The 22343-nt window shown below is 47.6% G+C and overlaps 2 protein-coding genes across 3 annotated transcripts in view; both read right to left on the bottom strand.

Moving 5' to 3' along the window:
* LOC117194907 overlaps positions 1-22343 on the bottom strand; it is a 109838-nt gene extending 87495 nt beyond the window's left edge. For both annotated transcript variants that reach the window (XM_033399373.1, XM_033399372.1), the window contains exon 1: positions 22207-22343. In XM_033399373.1, the coding sequence (XP_033255264.1) occupies positions 22207-22299 (93 nt within the window). In that variant the 5' untranslated portion in view covers positions 22300-22343. The remainder of the gene's footprint in view (positions 1-22206) is intronic.
* LOC117194905 lies at positions 15387-18293 on the bottom strand. The gene is made up of 7 exons (XM_033399370.1): positions 18012-18293; positions 17045-17422; positions 16822-16991; positions 16565-16741; positions 16350-16496; positions 16015-16278; positions 15387-15919 (listed from the first exon to the last, which is right to left on the bottom strand). The coding sequence occupies exons 1-7, from the start codon at positions 18270-18272 to the stop codon at positions 15817-15819; spliced, it is 1500 nt and encodes a 499-aa protein (XP_033255261.1). The 5' UTR covers positions 18273-18293; the 3' UTR covers positions 15387-15816.

Raw genomic sequence — 22343 nt, 5'->3', positions numbered from 1 at the left:
GGTGTCCGCAGCAACTCACAACGTTCCCCCTCGTTTTTTCTTGAGTTTTGCCATTTTTAAAGTCTATCAAACAAAATTTAGAACTGAACCGCGTAAGAGAAACAATTTAGAAGAACTGAAAAAGCCGAAATGGAAACGAGCAGAAAAACGATGTTTCTTTTTTTGAACACCAAACGCTGGCACGGCCCTGTTCGATGCGATTCGGCTCTGATTGGTTCCGCTTCAGCTTCAGATCGGTCTGATTTGGCCAACTGATTTGGGGAAGCAGGAAAGCGCTCCCGATTTGCAATAACAACTAGTAATACACGCATATATACGGCATGATATATATTTTTTATTTATTTATTTATTAAATTAACAAATGATCTGTTAATAATGGTGCTTAGTTACTAAAGGCGGAAAAAGATAAGTTAAAAGTTAGCTAAATTTAAATGATTATAAATATTGCATGCAATTAGTTTAAGAGACAGTTCAGGGGATAGGGTTTGAGAGGTGGAGTTATAATTATGGCATAAAACCCTAAAAGGTTCATGATCAGCATAATTAGACCTACATATGGGTAGACGGATAGGCCTAAAAGTACGGGTAGGTCTAGATGGAACGGCCAAGTCAATCTGACCCAAGAGAGTTTGGGAGTCAACAGTCCCAAGAAGGAGCTTGTGCACGAATATTACACCATTGCATATTCTGCGATGGTGCAACGATGGCAGGTCAATAAGATTTAGCCTAGACCGGTAGGGTAGCAAGATTCTACCCGAGTCCCAGTTAAAGTTGCGAAGGGCAAAAATTAAAAATTGCTTTTGCACGGATTCAATAACAGCCTGCTGCTCTTTATACTGCGGGCTCCACACACAAGAACAATACTCCAATATAGGACGTACTAACGAGATGTACAGTTGTTTCGTAACGTACGGGTCGTCAAACTCCTTGGACCAACGCTTGATGAACGCTAAAACACCCTTAGCTTTATTTACAGTTGCAGCTATATGGGTGTTGAAACACATCTTATGATCAAAAAGGACTCCGAGGTCATTTGAACTCGAAATTCGCTCAAGGACATGATTTCCTAGAACATATGAGACAAAATGAGGAGCGCGACGGTAAAATGTCATAAGTTTGCATTTGGAAAGGTTCAGAAAAAGAAGATTAGTTGAACACCACAATAGTAGTTCACTTAGATCAAGTTGAAGGCGTGTGTGCAAATACCAATCAGAGTAAGAAAGACAGATTTTGACATCATCAGCATACATTAGTGTAGTAGAGTATGTTATAACTTGAGGAAGGTCGTTCACAAATTAAATAAACAGAAGCGGGCCCAGATGACTTCCCTGTGGCATACCTGAAGTAACATTAACAGTATTTGACAACACGTTAGAAAACAAAACACGTTGAGTACGGTTAGAGAGATAGGACAAAATCCAATCAAGAAGATTCGTTGGGAACCCTAATAAAGAGAGCTTTTGAATAAGCAGAGCATGGTTCACAGAATCGAATGCAAACCAATTTGAAAACCACGGTGGATTAGGTTAGAAAACTCAAGAAGGTTAGTCGATGTTGAACGATGTCTGAAAAAACCGTGTTGCGACGGAGATATCAAGCTGCAACAAAGATGTTGCAGTTGCCGGGTGACCAGGAACTCAAGAAGCTTCGGGATGGCGGAAAGCTTTGCGATACCACGATAGTTTTCAATGTTTGATCTTGAACCTTTTTTGTGAAGCGGAATGATGTAGGACTCATTCCAAATTACTGGGAGACAAGACTGTTCCAAGGAGAGGTTGAAGAGAAAGGTCAAGGGCTTGCAAAGGGACTGGGCACAGTGTTTTAAGATGCAACTTGGTACCTTATCTGGACCCGCAGAAAACGATATGTCCATAGATGACAAACCTTCCAGAACAACGCTTTCCTCGAATAAGGGCAGAAAAATGCTGTTAGCTTGAGGTAGCTGGTACGGATACGGAGTGGATGCGTTGTAAATATGAGACGAAGTACGTTGTTTGGAAAAAGTTAGCGAATAAATTTGCAATACCAACAGCAGAAGCTTCTGTTTTGTTCTGGTAATGAACGGACGGAGGAAAAACGTTTGACTTGCGCTTAGAGTTAACGAACGAATAGAATTTTTTTGGATCACTACGAAAGTTACTACTACATTGTGAAAGGTAATGATTATAACACTGCCTATTGACGGCAAGGAACAGAGAGCGAGCGGAGGAGTATAGAGCTAAGGCCAACGTGGAGGCCCGACTTCTGGTACTTTTTATAGAGCCGGGATTTATTATTTTTTAAGTATGACAAATACTTGGAGAGCCAGGGAGGCTTGGACGATACAGGTACAGTGATATCTGGAACAAACGTATTAAGGGCGGAGTAAATAGAACTATCAAACGAGTTAACAGTTGCATCTATGTTCGGTAATGAATAAAGAAACGACACGCGAGAGATGTAGATCGAAATCGATAAAGTTTGTTTTGCGAAAACACTTTATGTGACAAGGAGCCATGGAACTGTCAGCACCTCCAGATTGTGTACACTCAAGTGATATCAACAAAGTTGGATGGTAAGGATCTTCAGGGAGAGATATTTGGCTTGCTCTAGATACCGCAGCAAGAGAACCGTCGTTAACAAAAACGAGGTCAAGAAGTCTGTCCCTAATGTTTTTAACGGCATTAATTTGGACAAGGGAAATATCCGTTAGCCCATTGATAAAGTCATTAGCCAAGAAAGAAATGGGAGGTTAAGGTCCCCATGACAATAATTCGATCATTGCACCCTAATGCAGAAACAACATTATTAATTGCTGAGAGGTGGTGTAAGTAAAGCTCAGCATCAGACCTGGGAGGAATGTAAGAGCAGGTTAAATAGAAAAATGCGGAGCCAACACGAACTTTGACTGCAACAAATTCAATTCCATGAATGTTATTGAATGGGAATAACTCAGATGAGAAAACAGATTTAACTGCAATCAGAACCCCACCTGCAAAAGATGGGCGGTCCATTCTATAAATAGTGTAACTATCAATGAAAATTTCATGATCATTGACAGAGGAGTTAAGCCAGGTTTCGGTAAACGCGATGGCATCGAAATCAAAGGACGCGCTATCAGTATGAATTTGACGCAATTTTCCCAGCAAACTGCGAACGTTCTGATAGTGCATGGAAAAATAGTACATCAGAAGGAACTCATCCACAATTGTATGCTCAGGCCATATTGACGGTTCTAGAGAACAGGATAGTAAAGAATTAGGGAGAAGAATTTTAAAGGATGATATGTTGCGCTTATGTTTAAATGTAAATTTAGTCACAACTATATCAACAGGCGAAGTGTTAAGTTTAGCGGCAAGATGTTGTTTAACATCCTCCTTTGTAGCCTCAGGAATAAGACGAGAAACAAATATTGCTTTCCGAGGGACCACTGCTCTAAGTTGAGGTCCCGAGCGAGAACGAGATGGTGGAGCCACTCCTAAAAGCAATGTCTGTAGCAGGAATTGGAGTAGGAGTTGGAGCAGGAATTGGAGCAGGAATTGGAGCAGGAATTGGCAAGACGTCGTCAGCAACCAGCACACTCGCACTAGGAGCACTCACCGCGTCAGAAGTGATGGCCACAGAAACTGCAGGGATGGGACTGATGCTGTTGGGAAGTTGGGTGCTCGAAGGAAGCACATTGCTCGGTGTAAAGAACTCCGGAGCCACCGTTGGCGGACTTACAGACAACGGCGTGGCATGACTACACGGAAATGCTTCCGATGGATGAAGGTGGGAGGCAGGCGTACCAATCGGATTAGGTTGCAAGAGATTGGTATCATTATGCGGAATTTTCCGTCTAGGCGATTCGCTCAAGAGTTTGAGCCCAAGAAACTGTGATTCAAGGGCAAGAAATTTCTCGTTGAGAGCCACAAATTGTTTCCGGACATCCAGAAACCCAGTTCGAGTCTGTCTCATAAATGTGCGCATTTCGGCCTCAATCTCCCGACAAGCCAGACATGACCAAGACAGGCCCATGCGTTTCGAGATCAGATCATTCAGCCGGCCAAAATTTCCACCACCAGCACATTTTATGTGGGCAAAATTGTCGCACAGCCAGCAGCTAAGAAATGAATCACCAATGATAACACCACCGAATTCACATTTCTTTGCACTGCAAACAATTGCCATTATGGACACTGTGCACGAATAAAAAAAAGAACGGAGTGAGATCGCAGGTAAAGTAGGAGAGCAGACAGCATAGCGAGCCAGACAATCAGCTGCAGCGGCAATAATTCAAAGCAGATGATCAAACGAAGTGCAGAAAACGAGCAGTAAACTCACCAAAGCAGAGACACAAAAGAAAAGTCCACAGAGAGGGAGAGTATAGGCAATCCAGAGAGAGTGAGAGCAAGCCCGCTTATGCTCACGAGAGAGGGGGGGCGATGCAAACGCTGATGCGCGAGAACAGTGCACACCGAAGAAGCGATAACGAAAAGCAGACTGGGCAAAAAACAATAACAAATTGCCTGCACGAGTCCGATGTGTTACGTTGCAATATTGAATTTATATTAAACACTTTGTTTGTACACGGAGCGTTTTCCGCATTAATGTTAATTCACGGATGGGGGTGTGTTAGTTTTTTCTGCAAACGAATTAAAGTCTATACAAGAAAGAGAAAAGTCGATCGATCCAGTTGAGTATTAGGGAATAACTATTTATTACAAATCTTAGTGCTTGAGTACTGGGCATAAGAGAGAGAATACAGTGGTGAATTTCATACAATTATGGTGAGTAAATACAAAAAGTGAGCGTAGGCTCTCTATTTTACGAGGGTCATTTGAATACTTGTTCCTTAAAGGAGTTTGACCGAACATCCCGGCCCCATTGAAAGGACTGCTTTCAAACCACCGGAAGAATTGCTAACTTGTGTATTGGCCTGCAACATGTTCCATTTGCAGTGCGGAGGTGCACCACCCGTACAAGTCCATCCTTCCCAAGCACAGTAGACTGCACTCGGCCTAGTTTCCAGCGTAGCGGTGGCAGGTTGTCCTCATGGATGATGACCAACGTGCCCTCGGTGAGGTTCGTTGAGGGTGCTGTCCACTTCGTGCGCGATCGCAATTCGTTGACATAGTCAGCAGACCATTGCTTCCAAAACCGTTGCTTGACGGCCGTAATCGCATCGTAGCGGTCCATACTTGACAGCTTGATATTCTCGAGGGACCTTTCAGGTAGTGATCGCAATGATTCGCCAACCAAGAGATGACCAGCCGTGAGAGTGCTATAGTCATTTGGGTCTGACGAAAGCGGCGATAGCGGGCGCGAGTTGAGGATCGATTCTATCTCGACGACGACAGTGCTCAACTCTTCGAAGGCGAACCTGGTGTTGGCCAGCGTACGAGTTAACAGCCCCTTTGCACTCTTGACTGCCGCTTCCCAAAGGCCTCCGAAATGAGGTGCCCTGGGGGGAATAAAATGGAAATTAATAAAGTCAGATGCGCAAAATTTATAGATTTCATCTTGGGTCTCTTTAGGTTAGGTTAGGTTAAGGCGGTAGCCGGGAGGGGGGGGGATAAGAGCCTCCCGCCCCCAAGCTCACTTGGACCTATAAAAGGTCCGTTGTGTTGCCGCATGGGCATGTGCCCCTTCGCGTTGCCCGAACCGTGAGAGCATACTTCTGCAGGTTAAGGGCAGTCCCATCCGGTGGCTTGGATGTATTTGGACAAGGTCCCTGGTTTGATTACGGACAGGTCCGAAATGTCCGTGAGGAAAGCGGCCCCGAGAATACGAAGACGACGATTTCCAAGGGCTGGGCAGTGGCAGAAGAAGTGGGGGACCGATTCCTCCTCCTCCTCGTCGCGACAACTCCTGCAGAAGTCGTTATGAGGGATTGACAGTCTAGAGGCGTGAGTGCCGATCTGCCAGTGTCCCGTAATGGCTCTAGTAACTGCAGAGCACTGTGCTCTGCTGAGTTTATACAGCTCTGCTGAGCGCTTCTTCGATCGATATGGCCATATCAATCTTGAGACTTTACAGGAAACGGTTTGCTGCCATCTCCTATTGGCATTTTGCTCGAACAATTCGTGCGTTAGGAGCCTGCAGGTAGCCAAGGGCATCGCTCCTTGCTCCCTCTCCGGTAGGAGAGGAATCGTAGTACCCTGCCTGGCTAGCTCGTCGGCGGCGTCATTCCCCTCGATGTCCCTGTGGCCGGGGACCCATATAAGGAAGAGATCTAACTGCTCTGCGATCTCGTGCAGAGACCTGCGGCAGTCATTTACAGTCGCTGAGTTCGACGATATTGAGCCTAGAGCTTTGATAGCTGCTTGGCTGTCCGAGAAGACGCACACTAAGTGCGTATCTAGAAGTAATTTGGAGACAATCGAAATGGCCTCCTTGATGGCTTCAACCTCCGCTTGGAACACACTACAGTGATCCGGGAGCCTGAAGCAATGACTGATGTTCAGCTCGCTGCAGTAGACTCCGCCTCCCACGCGGCCGTCTAGCTTTGAGCCATCAGTGTAGAAGTGGACCGCATTTGCAGGTCCTGGTTCGCCCATCTCCCAGTCCTCCCTAGATGGGATTGATACCTGGAAGGGCGTCGAGAGGTGATCACTGGGGATACAGTAATCTGTCCTCTCTGGTAATTGCGGGAGTCTCATCAGGATTCCCGAGTGCCCAACCGCGGATGCTTTCCACAGTCTGGCTTCTCTCATTCTGAGGGCGGAAAGTGTTGCCACCTTCTTTCCCATGAGATCCACAGGGAGGAGGTCCAGCACAGTATCCAGGGCTTCCCCTGGAGTAGTGCGTAGCCCGCCAGTTATGCATAGCTCTGCCATGCGTTGAACTCTGCTGAGTTTATTGAGGCATGTCCTTCTGTCCAAGGCTGGCCACCATACCACCACTCCATAGAGCATGATTGGTCGTATGATGGCGGTGTAGAGCCACCGAACTATATAGGGGGTCATTCCCCATTTTAGTCCGATGGCTTTCCTGCAGGTATAGAGGGCCACTGTGGCCTTCTTTACTCTATCCTCTATGCTCAATTTCCAATCGAGCTTTCTATCGAGGATTAGGCCAAGATACTTGGCGTTGTTGCTGAAGACTAGCGTTTCCCCACATAGTCTTGGGGAATCAGTACCGGAACTTTGTACTTCCTAGTGAAAAGCACCAGTTCCGTTTTAGACGGGTTGACGCCTAACCCGCATTTGTCTGCCCATTTCGACATTTTCGTGAGAGTACTTGTCATGCACTCACACAATGTCTGCGGAAATTTTCCGGAGAATGCTATGGCAACATCGTCCGCGTACGCCACCACACGGCAGCCACCCCCCTCTATCTCCCGCAGCAGTGTGTTCACTGCCACGTTCCATAGGAGGGGCGAGAGGACTCCGCCCTGCGGTGTGCCTCTGCTGACAAATCTGGTACACGGTGACGTCCCCAGTGATGCCTCAACCGTCCTGCATTGTAGCATCTGATCGATCAGGCTCACCGTCCTGGAGTCAACGCCCAGATCCGTCAGTGCGCCCGTGATGGCGGTCGGAAGGATGTTGTTAAAGGCGCCTTCTATGTCGAGGAAGGCTACTAGGGTGTACTCCTTAAAGTTAAGGGACGCTTCGATGATCGATGTGATCGAGTGTAGGGCCGTTTCGGTGGATCTTCCCTTCCGATAGGCATGCTGGGAGTCTGAGATCAGACTGGACGGAATGCACGCCGTTAGATGCAGCCCCAGGAGCCGCTCCATCGCCTTTAGAAGAAAAGACGATAGACTTATGGGTCTGAAATCTTTTGGGGCAGTGTGCGAGGGCTTGCCTGCCTTGGGTATGAATACGACTTTGGTCTGAAGCCAGGTGTCAGGAATGCACCCGTGGGAGAAGATTCCCTCGTAAATTATTTTGAGCCAGTTAATGGCTTTATGTCCCGCGTGAATCAGTTGGGCAGGGAAAATGCCGTCTGGCCCCGCGGACTTGTAGGGTTTAAAGCTTCTGATCGCCCAGGAAATGTTTTCCTGGCTTAGCAGTCCCAAGATGGCATTTGAGGCGACAGAAGGAGGCGCGAGGTAGTTGGGTCTGTTTTCATCGCAGCCAGGGAAGTGGGTATTTAGGAGAAGATTTAGCGACTCCTCGCTGGACGTAGTCCACGACTGGTCGGTGTTCTTCAAGTAGCCCAGGGTGGGTGTTGTCTTCGAGAGAACTCTGCGCAAGCGTGAGGCTTCTGAGTTACTCTCGATTTCGCTGCAGAACTTACGCCAGGAGGCGCGTTTGGCTTTTCTAAGTTCTTTGTTGTAGGTTGACAGACTGGCCTTGTATTCGGCCCAGTTTTGCTCAACGTTTTCAGCCTTAGCTTTATTGAAGAGTCTCCGGGAGGCTTTCCGGAGTTCACCCAGTTTCGGATTCCACCATTCAGGTTTCTTCCGGCCTCTGTTCTTGCCAGAGGGGCATGCTTTGTCGAGCGCCTTATTGCAGGCGTCGGTAAAGATCTTAAGAAGACGAGTCGTGGCCTCCGTGGAGAACTCCTCCTCAGATGGGGGCTCAGGGAGAACACGACAGAGGTAATCAGAGTACCGAGTCCAGTTTGTCCGCCTGATGTTTCGGAATCGGACTGGCTTCGGTACTGAGAAGGAGAAGACAGTTTCCACGTACCTGTGGTCCGAGAAGGAGTGCTCTTCCAGGACCCTCCAGGATACAATGTTACGCTGTATCTCATGAGAGGCAAGCGTGAGGTCCAGGACCTCCTTGCGGTTTTTAATGATAAAGGTGGGATCACTACCCCGGTTTAGTAAGACCATCTGAGTGGTCAGTAAGTAACTGAAAAGGTACTCACCCCTTTCGTTTGTGTCAGTGCTTCCCCACTGACAGTGATGTGCATTGGCATCGCACCCCACAATTAGGCCGATGTCCTTGGCCGAGCAGTCTGCGATTAGAGCCCGGAGAGGCGCGTGTGGAGGGGGGTCTGTTTGTTCATGCCCCATGTATGCGGAGCAGATCCTCAGTGAGCGCTCCTGGCCTTCGAGGCTCACTGCGGTGTGGTCTTCATTGCTGAAATTTGGGAGCAAAAATAGGTGCAACTCTCTTTTTGCAAGAATGCAGGTACGAATTTTACCTGCGGTTTCAGCTACATATAGCTTGTAGTCAGAAGTCCTCAGACCGGAGACCCTGTTTCCGAGGATCCAGGGCTCCTGAATGAGGACTATGTCGGCTCCATCCTTGGCCAGGTGGAGCAGTAGAGCAGCGCATGCTGCCTTACAATGGTGGAGGTTTATCTGCAGGAGCGTCAACGACATTCCTGAGGCTCGCCTCCACCATTGTTACTTCTAGATCGCTGTCAGGGGACTCCGGCTCCTCCCCGACAACGATGTGGCTGAGACCTCTGGCTAGGTCGCTCTCGTCGAACGCGTAGTCGTCCAAGATATCGTCCGACATCATGGACGCCGCATCCGACGCCGGGTTGTCTTCCTCGCACGAGGCTCCCTCTTTCGGGATCTCCGGCAGCTCCGGGTCTGGCTCGACCTCCACTTGCCTGCCCTTGCGATCGGACTTGTAAGTGGATATGGTGACCTTCTTGTAGCCATAATCCACTACACCGTCCGACTTTGCGAGGAGATCAATGGATTCCTCATTTAGGACGAGGATAACCTGGCGCCTCTGCCCTTGGATATCCTCCACCTTTGCCACCTTCCAATCGGCTGTAGGAAGGTGGGGGTTGCAGACCTGCAGTAACCTGAGGATCTTCTCAGGCTCTGCAGGCTTAGCCGAGACCCACGCTCTGGCTCTCGGGCGACTAGGGACATCTTCCCACTTCACGGCCTCCAGTTTCGCCCCTGGATAGACCTCTTTTAGGGCCGCCACCGCCTTCATGTAGAGGGCCGCAGAGCGAGCGTCTTGGCAGGCGATGGCTTTCACCTTGCCTTGATGCCACCCTGCGTCCTCACACTTTGGCGGTGGTCCGCCGTTCTCCTCCAGTTCCAGTAGGAACCGGTCCTGGAGCTCGTTCTCCACCAGGTGCCACTTATCGCGAGGGACATGGCCGTCCTCGGCGCCCCTGTCCAGGACACCGATCAGGGTCCTGCCCCTCGCCACCTCAGCGAACGACCGGTTCGTGAGGTGGGTCTTCACCCGCTTGGCTTGCTGGGCTTGGCCTGGCTGATTTGCGGGGTCCTCCGCTGAGCGTTGCCGCTTGTTGGCGGCCTTGGCTGCGCCCTTTCCGGCTTTGGCTGGCTGGAACAGTGGAAGGATTGAGCAGGCCCACAGCCTCTGCTCCTTTCCTTCGGCTGACGCCTTGAAGTTCGGGTCTTCGTTGGACAGGATGAAAGCCGCTCGTCTCCTGTCCTGGTACGACGGCTTTCCACCCCGTGGTGCAGAGACGCTGCCCGCCGGGGCTCCCATGGGTTCTTCGGTCCCGGTGCGCTCACCAGCCGCGATTACGCTCTGCTTGGCAGCCACCCCGGTATCCGCTTCGCCCTTGGAGCCACCCGACTTGGAAGGACCCGATTGGCTTTTCGGGCCCCCCCTCACTGCGGCTGCTGCCTGAAGACGGTGGACCGACTCAGTCTCCTTCCCCGTCTTCTTTGGACCCGGTTTCCCAGGCGCTGGTGCAGAGGGATTGGCTTGTCCCTCCGGTACTTTAAGAGGAGTACCGAGCTCCTTTGCGGCTTTGTTGGTTTTTATTTGTTTTTTATTTGGCATAGTAGTTCCCACGAGTAGGCGGGAAGGGGATGGTCACCCGAGGCATAGCCCGCTTGCCCCGGGAAGCCTGATTTAAACTGGAGGTCGGCAGGTATCCAGAGTCCGCATATTAGCGACCGGGCACCCCCCGGCCATGCATCCCTCGGCATATAACAGTGTCACCTTGGATTGGGGTAATTTCACTGAGAGTTTTCTTCTCTCCGCCCGACTACCATTCGCCAGCATCATAGCAGAGACATGACCGTGCTAGGACCTGTTTCCAGCCGCCCTCACGGGGAGAGTATAGTCGCACTTCCACCGGTGTGCACAGTTACGGCGGGTGACGGTTCGCTCGCAACCCTCTGTGTCCTAGGGGGGGGGGTGTGAGACGCAGACCGCACCGGGTATTACTAACCGGAGCGGCTGCGCCTCAGTTCCGAGTTCACAGTTGTGCGAGCCGACCCGTCATCCGTTTGTCCCCCTGTAGCACCCGATGGCTGACGGCCTTGGGTCTCTTTAAAAAAAAAAAAAAAAAAAAAAAACATAAACTTTTTTAGTTCCTGCAGTTGATTCGATGCCCCTACAAAGTTAGTGGCATTATCGCAGAAGATGTCTGTCGGCAGCTTGCGACGACCTCCCATCCGTTTCAATGCGTTTAAGAACGCCTTTGTTGACAAATCAGAGACTACTTCGATGTGAACGGCCTTGGTGAGAAGGCAAACGAACACGGCTATGTATGCTTTTGTAGGTCCCTTTCCTCGAATGCGTAGATATGTGTTGATGGGTCCACAAAAGTCAACTCCACAGCGTTCAAAGGGTCGAGCCGGAGCGAGTCGCGTAGGCGGTAATGAGCCCATGAGTTGTTGTAGCAGCTTCGGTCTCTAGCGAACGCAGTGTACACAGGAGCGAACAATTCTACGTGCCAAGTCTCTGGCGTTAACGATCCAATACTCCAAAACGAATGAGAGCGACTAGGGCTTTAGGTCCAGCGTGATAGTTCCGAAGATGCAAATGGCGAATATAGTTCCATACAAATTTTGACTGACTAGGCAGCAGCAACGGATGTTTTTGACCGTCTTGTAGGTCTGAGTATTCCAAACGTCCACCAACCTTGATAAGTTCGAATCCGTTCACGACTTCTAATAAGGGAGTAAGAAACTTTAAGCTGCTTTTTAATGGTTTTTGCTTCTGAAGTAAACGGATGTCCTCCCCAAAATGAGTTTGTTGAATGTTCCAAATAAGGCAATGTGAAGCAAAACGAAGTTCATCTGGCGTCGGTGAGGTTGTGGTAAACGTCGATTGCTTCCGACATCTCCTTATGAACCTAATCATCCAAGCAATGAGACGCAGACTGTGGGGGTACGAGCTGATATTATCGACGATGTTGAGGATATTATTTGTCTCGTGTACGGCAGCAAACGAACTTTTCCGATTCTCCGAGTTAACCACGTCCATGTCAATATCAAGTTTTCCACCAGTGGCGGGCCAGTTTAGTGAATCTTCGACTAGAAACGTAGGACCCGAAAACCATGGAGACTTAATCAACTCGCTCACGTTACAGCCTCGCGACAGAATATCAGCAGGGTTTTGATGTGTTGGCACATAGCGTTAAATCCTGAATATCGGACACTCGATTTCCAACAAAGGTCGATAAGGTGACTGAGTGTTGTTGCAACCAATGCAATACGACCTGTGAGTCGCTCCAAAAATAAGATGTGATAGTGTGTTTACTGAATATGGCCTTGACTTTGAGAACTGAGAACTGAGAACAACTGAGAAAGTAGATGTGCGCCGCATAGTTCAAGCTACGGAAGAGCCTGTTTCTTCACTGGTGCTACTCTAGACTTAGAAGTGAACAATTTCACTGTGACCTGTCCAAGCGAATTCTCCGTGCGCACATAAACACAGCAGCCGTATGCCCGAATCGATGCGTCGCAAAATCCATGTATTTGAATGCTCCTAGTATCAGGCTGCAAACAAAAACGAGGTACCGCTAGTGACGACAGTGACTTCAGCGATTCCAAACACTTGCTCCATGCGTGTCTTAAATTCTGGGGGACAGACTCGTCCCAGTCGAGTTTCAAAAGCCACAACTCCTGAAGAATGATCTTAGACACAATGACTAACGGTGATAGCAGACCGATTGGATCGAATAGCGACGACGCAGTAGACAAAATTGTTCGTTTTGTGGTAGTGGGATAGACTTCCTTTGAATTAAATGTGAAACTAAATGCATCTATTCGATGATGCCAAGTTAAGCCGAGTGTGCTGCTGACTGAGTTTTCTGAAATGTTTAATTCCTTGGTAGATTCGTCTTCCATTACGCCTGGATGATTTGAATGCCACTTGCATAATGGAAACTGACCACGAGCGAGAGTTGATGTGATTTCAGTTTTTAGTTTGAAGAGTGTATCTATATCATCAGCCCCACACAAAAGGTCATCAACATAAAATGCAGTCGGTTACAAAATTAACCTGAGAGCATGAATCAAGCAACGCTCTACCGAGTTTGTATTCACCTGTGGCATCCTTTACCAAAACCATAGCTGTTGCCAACAAAATTTGATCATCTGCTGCGATCTCCATATGAGAATGTAAAGCAGCTTGATGAGCCGTTTGCCAGGAGGGTTGCGCTGGTTGGAGTACCGGTTCAGTAGTTGAAGATTGTCCTGCTGATGATTGGGGTGGCTGTTGCGGCTGAGAGTAATGCAAAGATGAATGATGATTCCGATTACAGGATCGGCAACGATGAGTCGATGAACATTGCGCCACTCTATGACCATTTCCAAGACAATTGATGCAGAGACCGAGGCGTTTTGCATTATCGTACCATTGGTTGCTGTTCATAGCCTTGAACTGAGCGCAATTAGAGATCTTATGGCCAGAACTAGAACAAAGTGTACAAGACGGATTAGTGATAGCAAACGACGAGTTTATTTGGTGATTAGAATGACGATTTGACTTATTGGATTCAGCCTTTCGTTGTGACGAAGTAGCAGCCGAGTTTCCAGACGAATGGAGAAACTGACAGTGGCGTTCCAAAAGCTGTGTGCATGCCAGCCAGGTTGGCAGAGTTTTGTAGTCCTGCGATTCCTTCCACTTGTTCCGAGTTTGCTGATCACACTTTTCCATTATAATATATATAACCATAGCGTGAACAATGTTCTCAGGTTTGCCGATGGACTCCAGCGAGCTTAATATAGCGGATGCCTTATCCACTAGGCTGTGAAGCTGCTGACTGTTTGACCTTTCCACAGGTTGTAGTGCAAACAATGCCTCAATACCTTCTAAAAATATAAGAGTAGGATTATCAAAACGGCTTTTGAGTTTTGCTAGGGCCTTCGGATAGTTTTCGCTTGTAACCTGGAATGCCTGAATTGTATCTAATGTCGGCCCCGTGAGGCAGGTCAGCAAATAATTAAACTTTTCTATATTAGACAATCCAGACTCACGCACAACAATTTGCTCGAACGAGTGAATGAAATTCTTATAGTTTGCATATGTTCCGTCGAAAGTGGGTAGCGACAACCTTGGTAACGATGATTTCACTGGCGGTGGGTGGTAGTCCGGCGCAACAATGCTGGCGTTCAGATCTCCTCCCATTTTTTCCTTTATGGCTAGCTTGATTGCTATGTATGTATCCTCCAAATCTGCCCGTCCTTCATCATTCGGACTAAGGTCTTCAATATTAGCTTGGACATTTAAAACATTCTTGAAATACGTTTCTAAGATGTTCAACCGATAGCGAAGCTCATCATTGCATATCGGGGTTTCCGATTTAGCATCTACCACAGATTTGATCCGAGTTATATTTCGTTTTATATTGCTCCGTTGGCGTTTTAAGTCTTCGAGCGTCGTCATTTTGTTGTGTAGTGTAATTACGCTGACACAGAACTAGAGCTTCCAAAAATAACAACAACAAAAAACGCAGCAAGCAGCAGCAGCTAGACTACAAATCCAACGGTGAAAGCAAAAGCAAAAGTTCCAGCAGCGGCAACGAAAGCAAAACGAAAGTGAAGCGGTGGAATTCCAATAGAAAGAATGCGTTGATCGATGGACCAAAGCAGGTAGCTGCAAAGCGAACGAACCGAGAATGCAAGCGCCGTTGAATGCGTTGTGGGTGACAAGCGAATGATAAAATTAAGCGAGAACGGCGAGAGCAAGGCGAGGACAACGATCCCGCGATCTAGACGAACAATTCTGATACGGTTTTCGGAACTTTCGATTGCAGCTGCGAGACGAGCGAATGTTGTAATTGTTGCCTTTGTAGATTGCGATTAGCTTAATTGTTCACAGAAGAATTAACATAACACACATGCCCCACGTTGGGCGCCAAAATGTTTGTACGCGGAGCGTTTTCCGCATTAATGTTAATTCACGGATGGGGGGGGGTTAGTTTTTTCTGCAAACGAATTAAAGTCTATACAAGAAAGAGAAAAGTCGATCGATCCAGTTGAGTATTAGGGAATAACTATTTATTACAAATCTTAGTGCTTGAGTACTGGGCATAAGAGAGAGAATACAGTGGTGAATTTAGTACAATATGGTGAGTAAATACAAAAAGTGAGCGTAGGCTCTCTATTTTACGAGGGTCATTTGAATACTTGTTCCTTAAAGGAGTTTGACCGAACACACTTGTTTACAAACAAAACACTGGTGGTTAACACAAAGTAGAATCAAATTAAAGAGATGCGATAATATATCAAAACAAAGTCACAACAATATTGTATGATATTTAGGCAAAGGGCGGAGAATGCGGGAGAAAGAAAAAAACACAACCGGCTTAAGCAAGAGCTAGAAGCGAATTGATAAACGATATGTAGGCAATGGTAAACGAAAGACAACTAGTATTCCCTGGGGGTTGGTGGTGTGGTTGTATTGCGCCCATGTCGAGCAATCGGAACCCAGTTAGGACTGGGCTGAGTTCCTTCGCTGAGGTGTGTGTGTGTGGTGTGGTGTGGTGCTGGTTTTTGTACGAACATATTTGCTTTCTAACTTATTTCCCAAATTGATTTTGATATTCCTAAATTCCGGGATCCTAACTGAATCCCTCTCTCCACGTCAAGGTCCCTCAAGTGTGCGGCTGTAGGTGTCTATGTATGGGTTCCAGGTGAAATGTGTTGACATGTGTGAGTGTGTGCGTGTGGGATGGGCTACCACTGCGCCGTTTCTATCTCCGGACTACGAACGCCGCTCAGTAGACAATGAGCAGGTTGTTCTCATTGAAGCCGGCGGAGTGTCCGGCGTTGCGTACAATGAAACAGGATCCATCGAAGTGCATGCGCTTCTCATTGCGACTACAAAGGACAGAACAGAACGGAAATTAGCAGAGCAGGATGACGGGCGAGGGGGAGGGGGAGGGGGAGGTTGAGAGCATCGGTTTGACACTCACCGAACAAACAGATGCGAGGTCTTGCCCAGAGAGGCAGTGCAATGGATGCGAGGTGTGGTCAAAGTGGCCGATCCATTGCCGGGACTGGTGCGAATCAAGCACTTGTTGTCCACACGAGTGACCTTCACCAGGCCATCGGCTGCCTGGGTGATGCGAAATCCGTTTATGTCATAGATCTCAGTGCCATCCTCGGTACAGGTGTAAGCTGAATTGGCAATCACGTCATGGGCTTCAGCCATATAAGAGGGACAATGGCGCGAGTCGCTGCGAGAAGTTCGGGAATTAAATCGAAATTAGCCAAATAAGAAGCGATGCATTTGGCCGGGGGGACTCACTCATAGAACAGTGCCAGGGTGTAGTCCTTGGTCAGATCGGTGAAAGTGTCGGTTGTGGTGCGCGTCCCGGCTGTGTCCACCAGGTAGATGAGAGCGCACGCCTTGCTGGTGAAGCTCACACCCTTGTACCACATCTTGGCATAGCGACTGTAATGGGAAGATAATTCAAAGGATTCAAAAGATGCCACGTTGGGGTAAGGGCCATTCCCACTCACACAAAGTTATTGCCCTTCATGCCGTCGTAGCTGACTATTTCGACTTTAGCGCCGCTCTGCAAGATGCGTCCATTGGGGTGGATCAAAGCCGAGTTGCTGCAGTTGCGTGATAGAGCAACTGCCACCATGCTGCGCTGATTGAGCACGCGCACCGCCTTGTCCAGAGTCATGTCAATGCTGCCCCATGCAAAGAAAGGTATTAACATTAGGGGTCGGTCTTAAAGAAGAGCCAAGGGGCTGGGGGCGTCCACACTCACCGCACGCCATCGCGGAGGCGCAACTGGATGGTGCCGTTCGTCATGGCAATGGGTCCAGAGCCGGGACATGCCGGCGGTGTGTGGTTCTCGAGCTCGAAGTTGCGTGTGCTGCTCACGCGTGCCAAGGCGTATGGTGGAGGGGGCATTGGAGACGGCAACTGTTGGGAATTCTGAGATTGAGCATAGAATCGGCTAGATTTACAGATATGCAGGAGCCCCTTACCAGGCAGTAGTTCTGCTCGTTGTCGAAGCCATAGGTGGGCGTGGCATTGTAGCGCCCTGTGAGTGCCTTGCCGTTGTGCGCCATTTTGCCAGCGTCTATTTCCTGCATATTCCCTGGCCCGTACTGGGGAGGGTTGGAAATGTGTATGCCCGGCAGTTGGACGTATGGACGGGCCGACTGACTGCCGACGGGGTAATTGGCGCACTCCTTGGAAATGCCGCTGGTGATGGTGTTGGTGCCAACGGTGGCGCTGCTAGCGAGACTGGAGCTGCTGCCGCGATCCATGTGGCCCACGGAGTCCGTGCCGGAGGACAGCGAGATGTTGCTCATGCGTTGGGACAGCTTCCCCCCAGTCATGCCGACACGCAAGATTGCTTGCTAAGGAAGGGGGGATGAGAAGGCGAGAGGTAGTAGCGGAAGTTAGATCCGGAAGGAAATGAAGAGGTGAGGAAGTGAAAGTGCCAGAAAATAATTGAATACCGGCAGGAGAGAAAACGACAGATACGAGAGAAAGTGTCAGCAGCGCAGAAATCGAATGACTTTGCAACTGTTGCTAACATTCTGTCGACATTCTGTTAACGCATGCATATACATACATACATACATATATGTATTTACATACGTGTGTGCGTTTTTCCCAATTTGCATTTGATTTTTATAGAAATTAACCAAACTATTTTGAATAGTATTAGAAGAGAAGAGGGAGGGAATAGAGAAGGAAAATTCGAATATTAAAGTCGGAAAGTAAGAGAGCAATGGTGGAAAAGAGCGAGACGGAAAATAAGAAGGTCTGAAATAACAGGAGAGGGCAATGAGGTGATGTGGCAATGCTGCTGTTGCCGAGCTGTTAAGACTGCGGCGGCTGTTAACTCGCTGTTGATACCCTGCTTGCGCGATGATGCGTTTTGTAAAAAAAAATGTCTGAAAATTGATAAACTTTCACGTTATTGCTTGGAATTTCACTTACCGGCGATGGGTTGTTGGTGTAGACGGAGCGCTGGCGCACCCCGTTGGGCGGCTTGGTGGGCGAGCGCAAGATGTTGTTGATTTTGTCGTTCATCTGAGCACGCGACAAGAAGTCCTCGGCATTGAAGATCCCCACACGGGCGCCCTTCGGGCTGCTTACTTGCGAGACCGGCTCCTGCTGGGAAGTGTCGCAGTCCGATGACTGGCACTGCGCCTCCTTGGTGCTGACCTTGGGCTCAACGGACTTCGGCTCGGTGACCATTTTGATTTGGCAACTTTTTTCTTCTCGCTTTCTTTTCGTCAAGTGAGTTCACAAAACCGGCGCTTGTGTGTGCGTGCGTGTGTTCGTGTGTGCGGCAAATGCGAAATTTTTCACTTTAAATATGTGTGAACTTACTTGAGAACACGCGCGTGCTAAATACAGTTTTAGAATATTTTGTTCGACATTTCTCACTACGACTCTGAGAGGAATTTTAATTTTTATATATTAGTTTTCCACTTTACATGAGCTCCGCTCGCTGGCACAATTTTCGAAAGGATGACTGTTCGGATTTTCACACTGAAAGTCGTCGCCTGCTCAAACCGGAATTCAAAGTGAAAAGCAGAGCTGTCTCCCGATTATAATCGGAGCGATATTCAGGGCTGCATTTCAATGTTGTATGGATGTAGATCAGATACTAATTACTGTACATTTTCGTATTATTAATGGTACTCCGTGGCTTGAGTCTTGAGCTTCACAAAGAAATGGTTTACCAAATTACCCAATGGTTAAATGGTAAAATGTTTAATTCGTACACTGCTCATTTTCACCTTGTTCGATCCTTTCGGATTCCTGTAAAGAAAATTTACCAAATACAATTCGTTCACAGACTTGCATTAAGGCGCCGCACTGACGCTGATCTATCCACAAGCCTGGAAAAAAGTATTGACCCGTCATCGTTTTGGCCCAAAGTAACTTCATTCTGGTCATGGCTATTTGTGGAATTCTTCTGGCAGTCTTAATTTAATTTGGATCTCTTCCATAAACTGCGTGCACTGCAACTCTCTCTTCCCTAACTCCTCTCAAATCTGATTTCCTATAGATTATTAATTGGTACTTTGTATCGTTGCCCAACTAGAAATGGATTTAAGTCAGCTTGAATGCATTTCCGTCGGCCTAATCCTATTTCACGCTTTTAGAGTCGGACAAATGAAGTTTGCCAGCATCAAAGTCAAGCAAAATCGAATTAAGCAATAGGCGCCGCTCCCAACAGCATCAAGCAGAAGCTTTAAAGCATATTAGAAAATTGAAAAGTCAGCCAAAAGAGTTGCACTTGGCCATGTAAAAGTACTGTGCTGTGTGCTCGATGGTGGCATAAAACTGAAAGTTTCAATTTTCTGAAGTGCTCGCCTTGGCTCGAGAAGGTTGCGAAATGCCAAGTGTCAGTGCCAAAGGAGGCGGCTAAGCACGGAGGAGCCTCATCTTGGTGGGTTACTGCTGATGCAGTGTATCGCATATCTGCTTCGTCAGTTGGATTTCTAGCATCATCTTTACGTGAGGGTACACACTTGTGTCCTGGAATTTGCATGCAAAATATAATAGTGCTAGGTGCCCATTTATGTATGTACAAGCTAAGCTCTCTATAGCGGACACATGGTTCCAGTAATTCAATCCGTACTATCCATATAGTGTAAGTAGCGAATGTATACAGCTTTTGTTAGATGTTTGGTTCTACCCAAATTGTCGGATATGTGCGGATAATGCTGGGGGGCTGTTGACAAATTAGCCAAAATTTAGAATTTGGCAGGCCCTGAAGGACGCCCGTCCGCGCTTGTGGCAATGAAAATTAGCTGAGACATCGCACGTCTGGTGTGTGGGGGAGTGTTATTGTTTTGCCACCTTGTAGTCTGGATCGTAGAGAACTATTGTCGAACGGTTCAGTTCATTAGGCAACCCTGAACTTCTTGCGAATCGATTGACAACTATATCCCCTCGCCTGCTCACATGATTGATGCTGGCTTTCACTTTTTCGGCTAGAGCGCATCGACTTCCCCTGCATTTGGCCATCGCTGCCCACGCAGCATGGCACAGCGAATATTCGCCTAAAAATTCTATCTCATTTTGCTTGTGACATATTTGAAATTTATTTTCGGTGCTGATGCTGCCACCCCGATGCTGTTGCTGTTTCTGTTGCAGCTGCATCTGCACCTCCGCCCACGCACTGCATTGACTCAGTTTGAGAGTGAAAATAAAAAAGAACAGTTGGCAAATACTGTATTTATAGAAAATGCAATATGCATGGAATCCGAATGAAATACGGAAACTCATTTGTAAAAAGCTACAATGCCTTGACCGGCTCCACCACCTCTTTTGTTGTCACTTACAGCAGCCGCAAGCGAACAAATTGGTTAACCTCCTTTTATTTTTTTCCTTTCCTTTTTTTGGTAGTACGAGTCCATATTTATGGTTCGTAAATATGAATGTGGGATTTTTGTCGAGCCATTACCAATTGGACGGCCATTTACGGCAGGCAAAGGCAGAGAGGAAGCAGAATTGTGGTCTTTTTCTAGTTTAAATTGCTTGTTGATTATTTGCTTGCCACATTTTAATTAACTGGATTTCGTTTCGCAGAACGAATGTGTAACAGTAAGCTTTTGGCAGCGAGCACTGCTCTGAAATATTCTATCTGTGCTCCAAGGGGATTTCATTTCCACTCGGTCGAATGCGAAATGTGGAAAAACTATTTTCGTCGACGCAAGAAAACTCATGAAAGTGTCAGTGAACTTTGGCGCAGACAAATCCGGCCGAGACGGCCCCAGACGGCCAAGACCCAGACCACACAGGGTGTGGGTGTAGCTGTGGGTGTGAGGAGCATGTGACATTTTCAGAGCTGGGCCAACAAATGGGTTCAGCCTGGGTTTTGGGCAGCTTAACATTTTGGCCTTCGCCATCCATAAATTTCCAGATCGCAACTTTGCTCTTCGGATTGCTTCGAGTTTATTGTACGTACTTTGGCCCCAGCAAATACGATTATTTGAAGCCTTTGGCACGTACCTCTTTTATCCGAAAGTTGGCCCATTGAAGAGGCCTGGACTGGCACCAGCTTTTCATTTCTGTTAGGCCGTTGCCAAGTGGATTAGCGCAAATATTTTAAATTTCTGTTGGTCGGTCCACAGACAAAAGTGCTGAGAGGCTTTACTTTGCGGCTTAATTAAACTCAATTATAATCGTGTTGACACTTTTGTTATTCTGTATTCTGTAGTTGTTTTTGTTGGGGCGAAAGCAAATTAAAACTTCAAACTTGATAAATGCCGAGTGCGAACAAAAATCCATTATGGATTGTTTTACCTGAAGATTAGTTGGGAATCTCGATTGCAATTACTCCAACGAACCTCATTGCCGGAGAGTGGTCCAACCACAGGAAATTTAATTGCTTTCGAGTGGGTTTCAATTACGCAAATTGCATTAGACATCACCACGCACGGATTCCCAATGAATCCAAACATATAGTACTCTTAGCTGTATATTATTTATGAATCGGATCAAGCTATCGGCCTTGCCAGCTGTACCTAGCATAAGTTTTACCCCAATCGGTGTAGGAATTCCCTCTTGCTGCATCGCAAAACATCACCAAATGTCAGAAAAGGGGTCCATTCTTTATCCTCCAAGGCTGCCGCACTTTGACCTGCCTGCTCTACTCAGGTTGAGGCTGGTGTGATTGATTTGATTGCTGTCACCGACTGGGATGACAATCCATCCAATTCAATGCGCTACTCACTTTCGCCTCGAGTTTGTCCTGGGTCTTCCAGCTGTCCTTTGAAGTCCTCGTCAGAGGTATCGCTCCCGGGCGAAATGAAAGTCGTTTACATTTTTTATCAACTTTAAGTGGAAGATTATGGAGCATTAGCCAAACTATTTTGAATAGTATTAGAAGAGAAGAGAAGAGGGGGGGAATAGAGAAGGAAAATTCGAATATTAAAGTCGGAAAGTAAGAGAGCAATGGTGGAAAAGAGCGAGACGGAAAATAAGAAGGTCTGAAATAACAGGAGAGGGCAATGAGTTGATATGGCAATGCTGCTCTTGCCGAGCTGTTAAGACTGCGGCGGCTGTTAACTCGCTGTTGATACCCTGCTAGCGCGATGATGCGGCAGTTTTGTAAAACAAAATGTCTGAAAATTGAAGAAACTTTCACGTTATTGCTTGGAATTTCACTTACCGGCGATGGGTTGTTGGTGTAGACGGAGCGCTGGCGCACCCCGTTGGTCGGCTTGGTGGGCGAGCGCAAGATGTTGTTGATTTTGTCGTTCATCTGAGCACGCGACAAGAAGTCCTCGGCATTGAAGATCCCCACAC

This window comes from Drosophila miranda (genome assembly GCF_003369915.1).
Source record: "Drosophila miranda strain MSH22 chromosome Y unlocalized genomic scaffold, D.miranda_PacBio2.1 Contig_Y4_pilon, whole genome shotgun sequence".
Classification (NCBI taxonomy): Eukaryota; Metazoa; Arthropoda; class Insecta; order Diptera; family Drosophilidae; genus Drosophila; species Drosophila miranda.
This window is presented reverse-complemented; position numbering and strand designations above follow the sequence as displayed.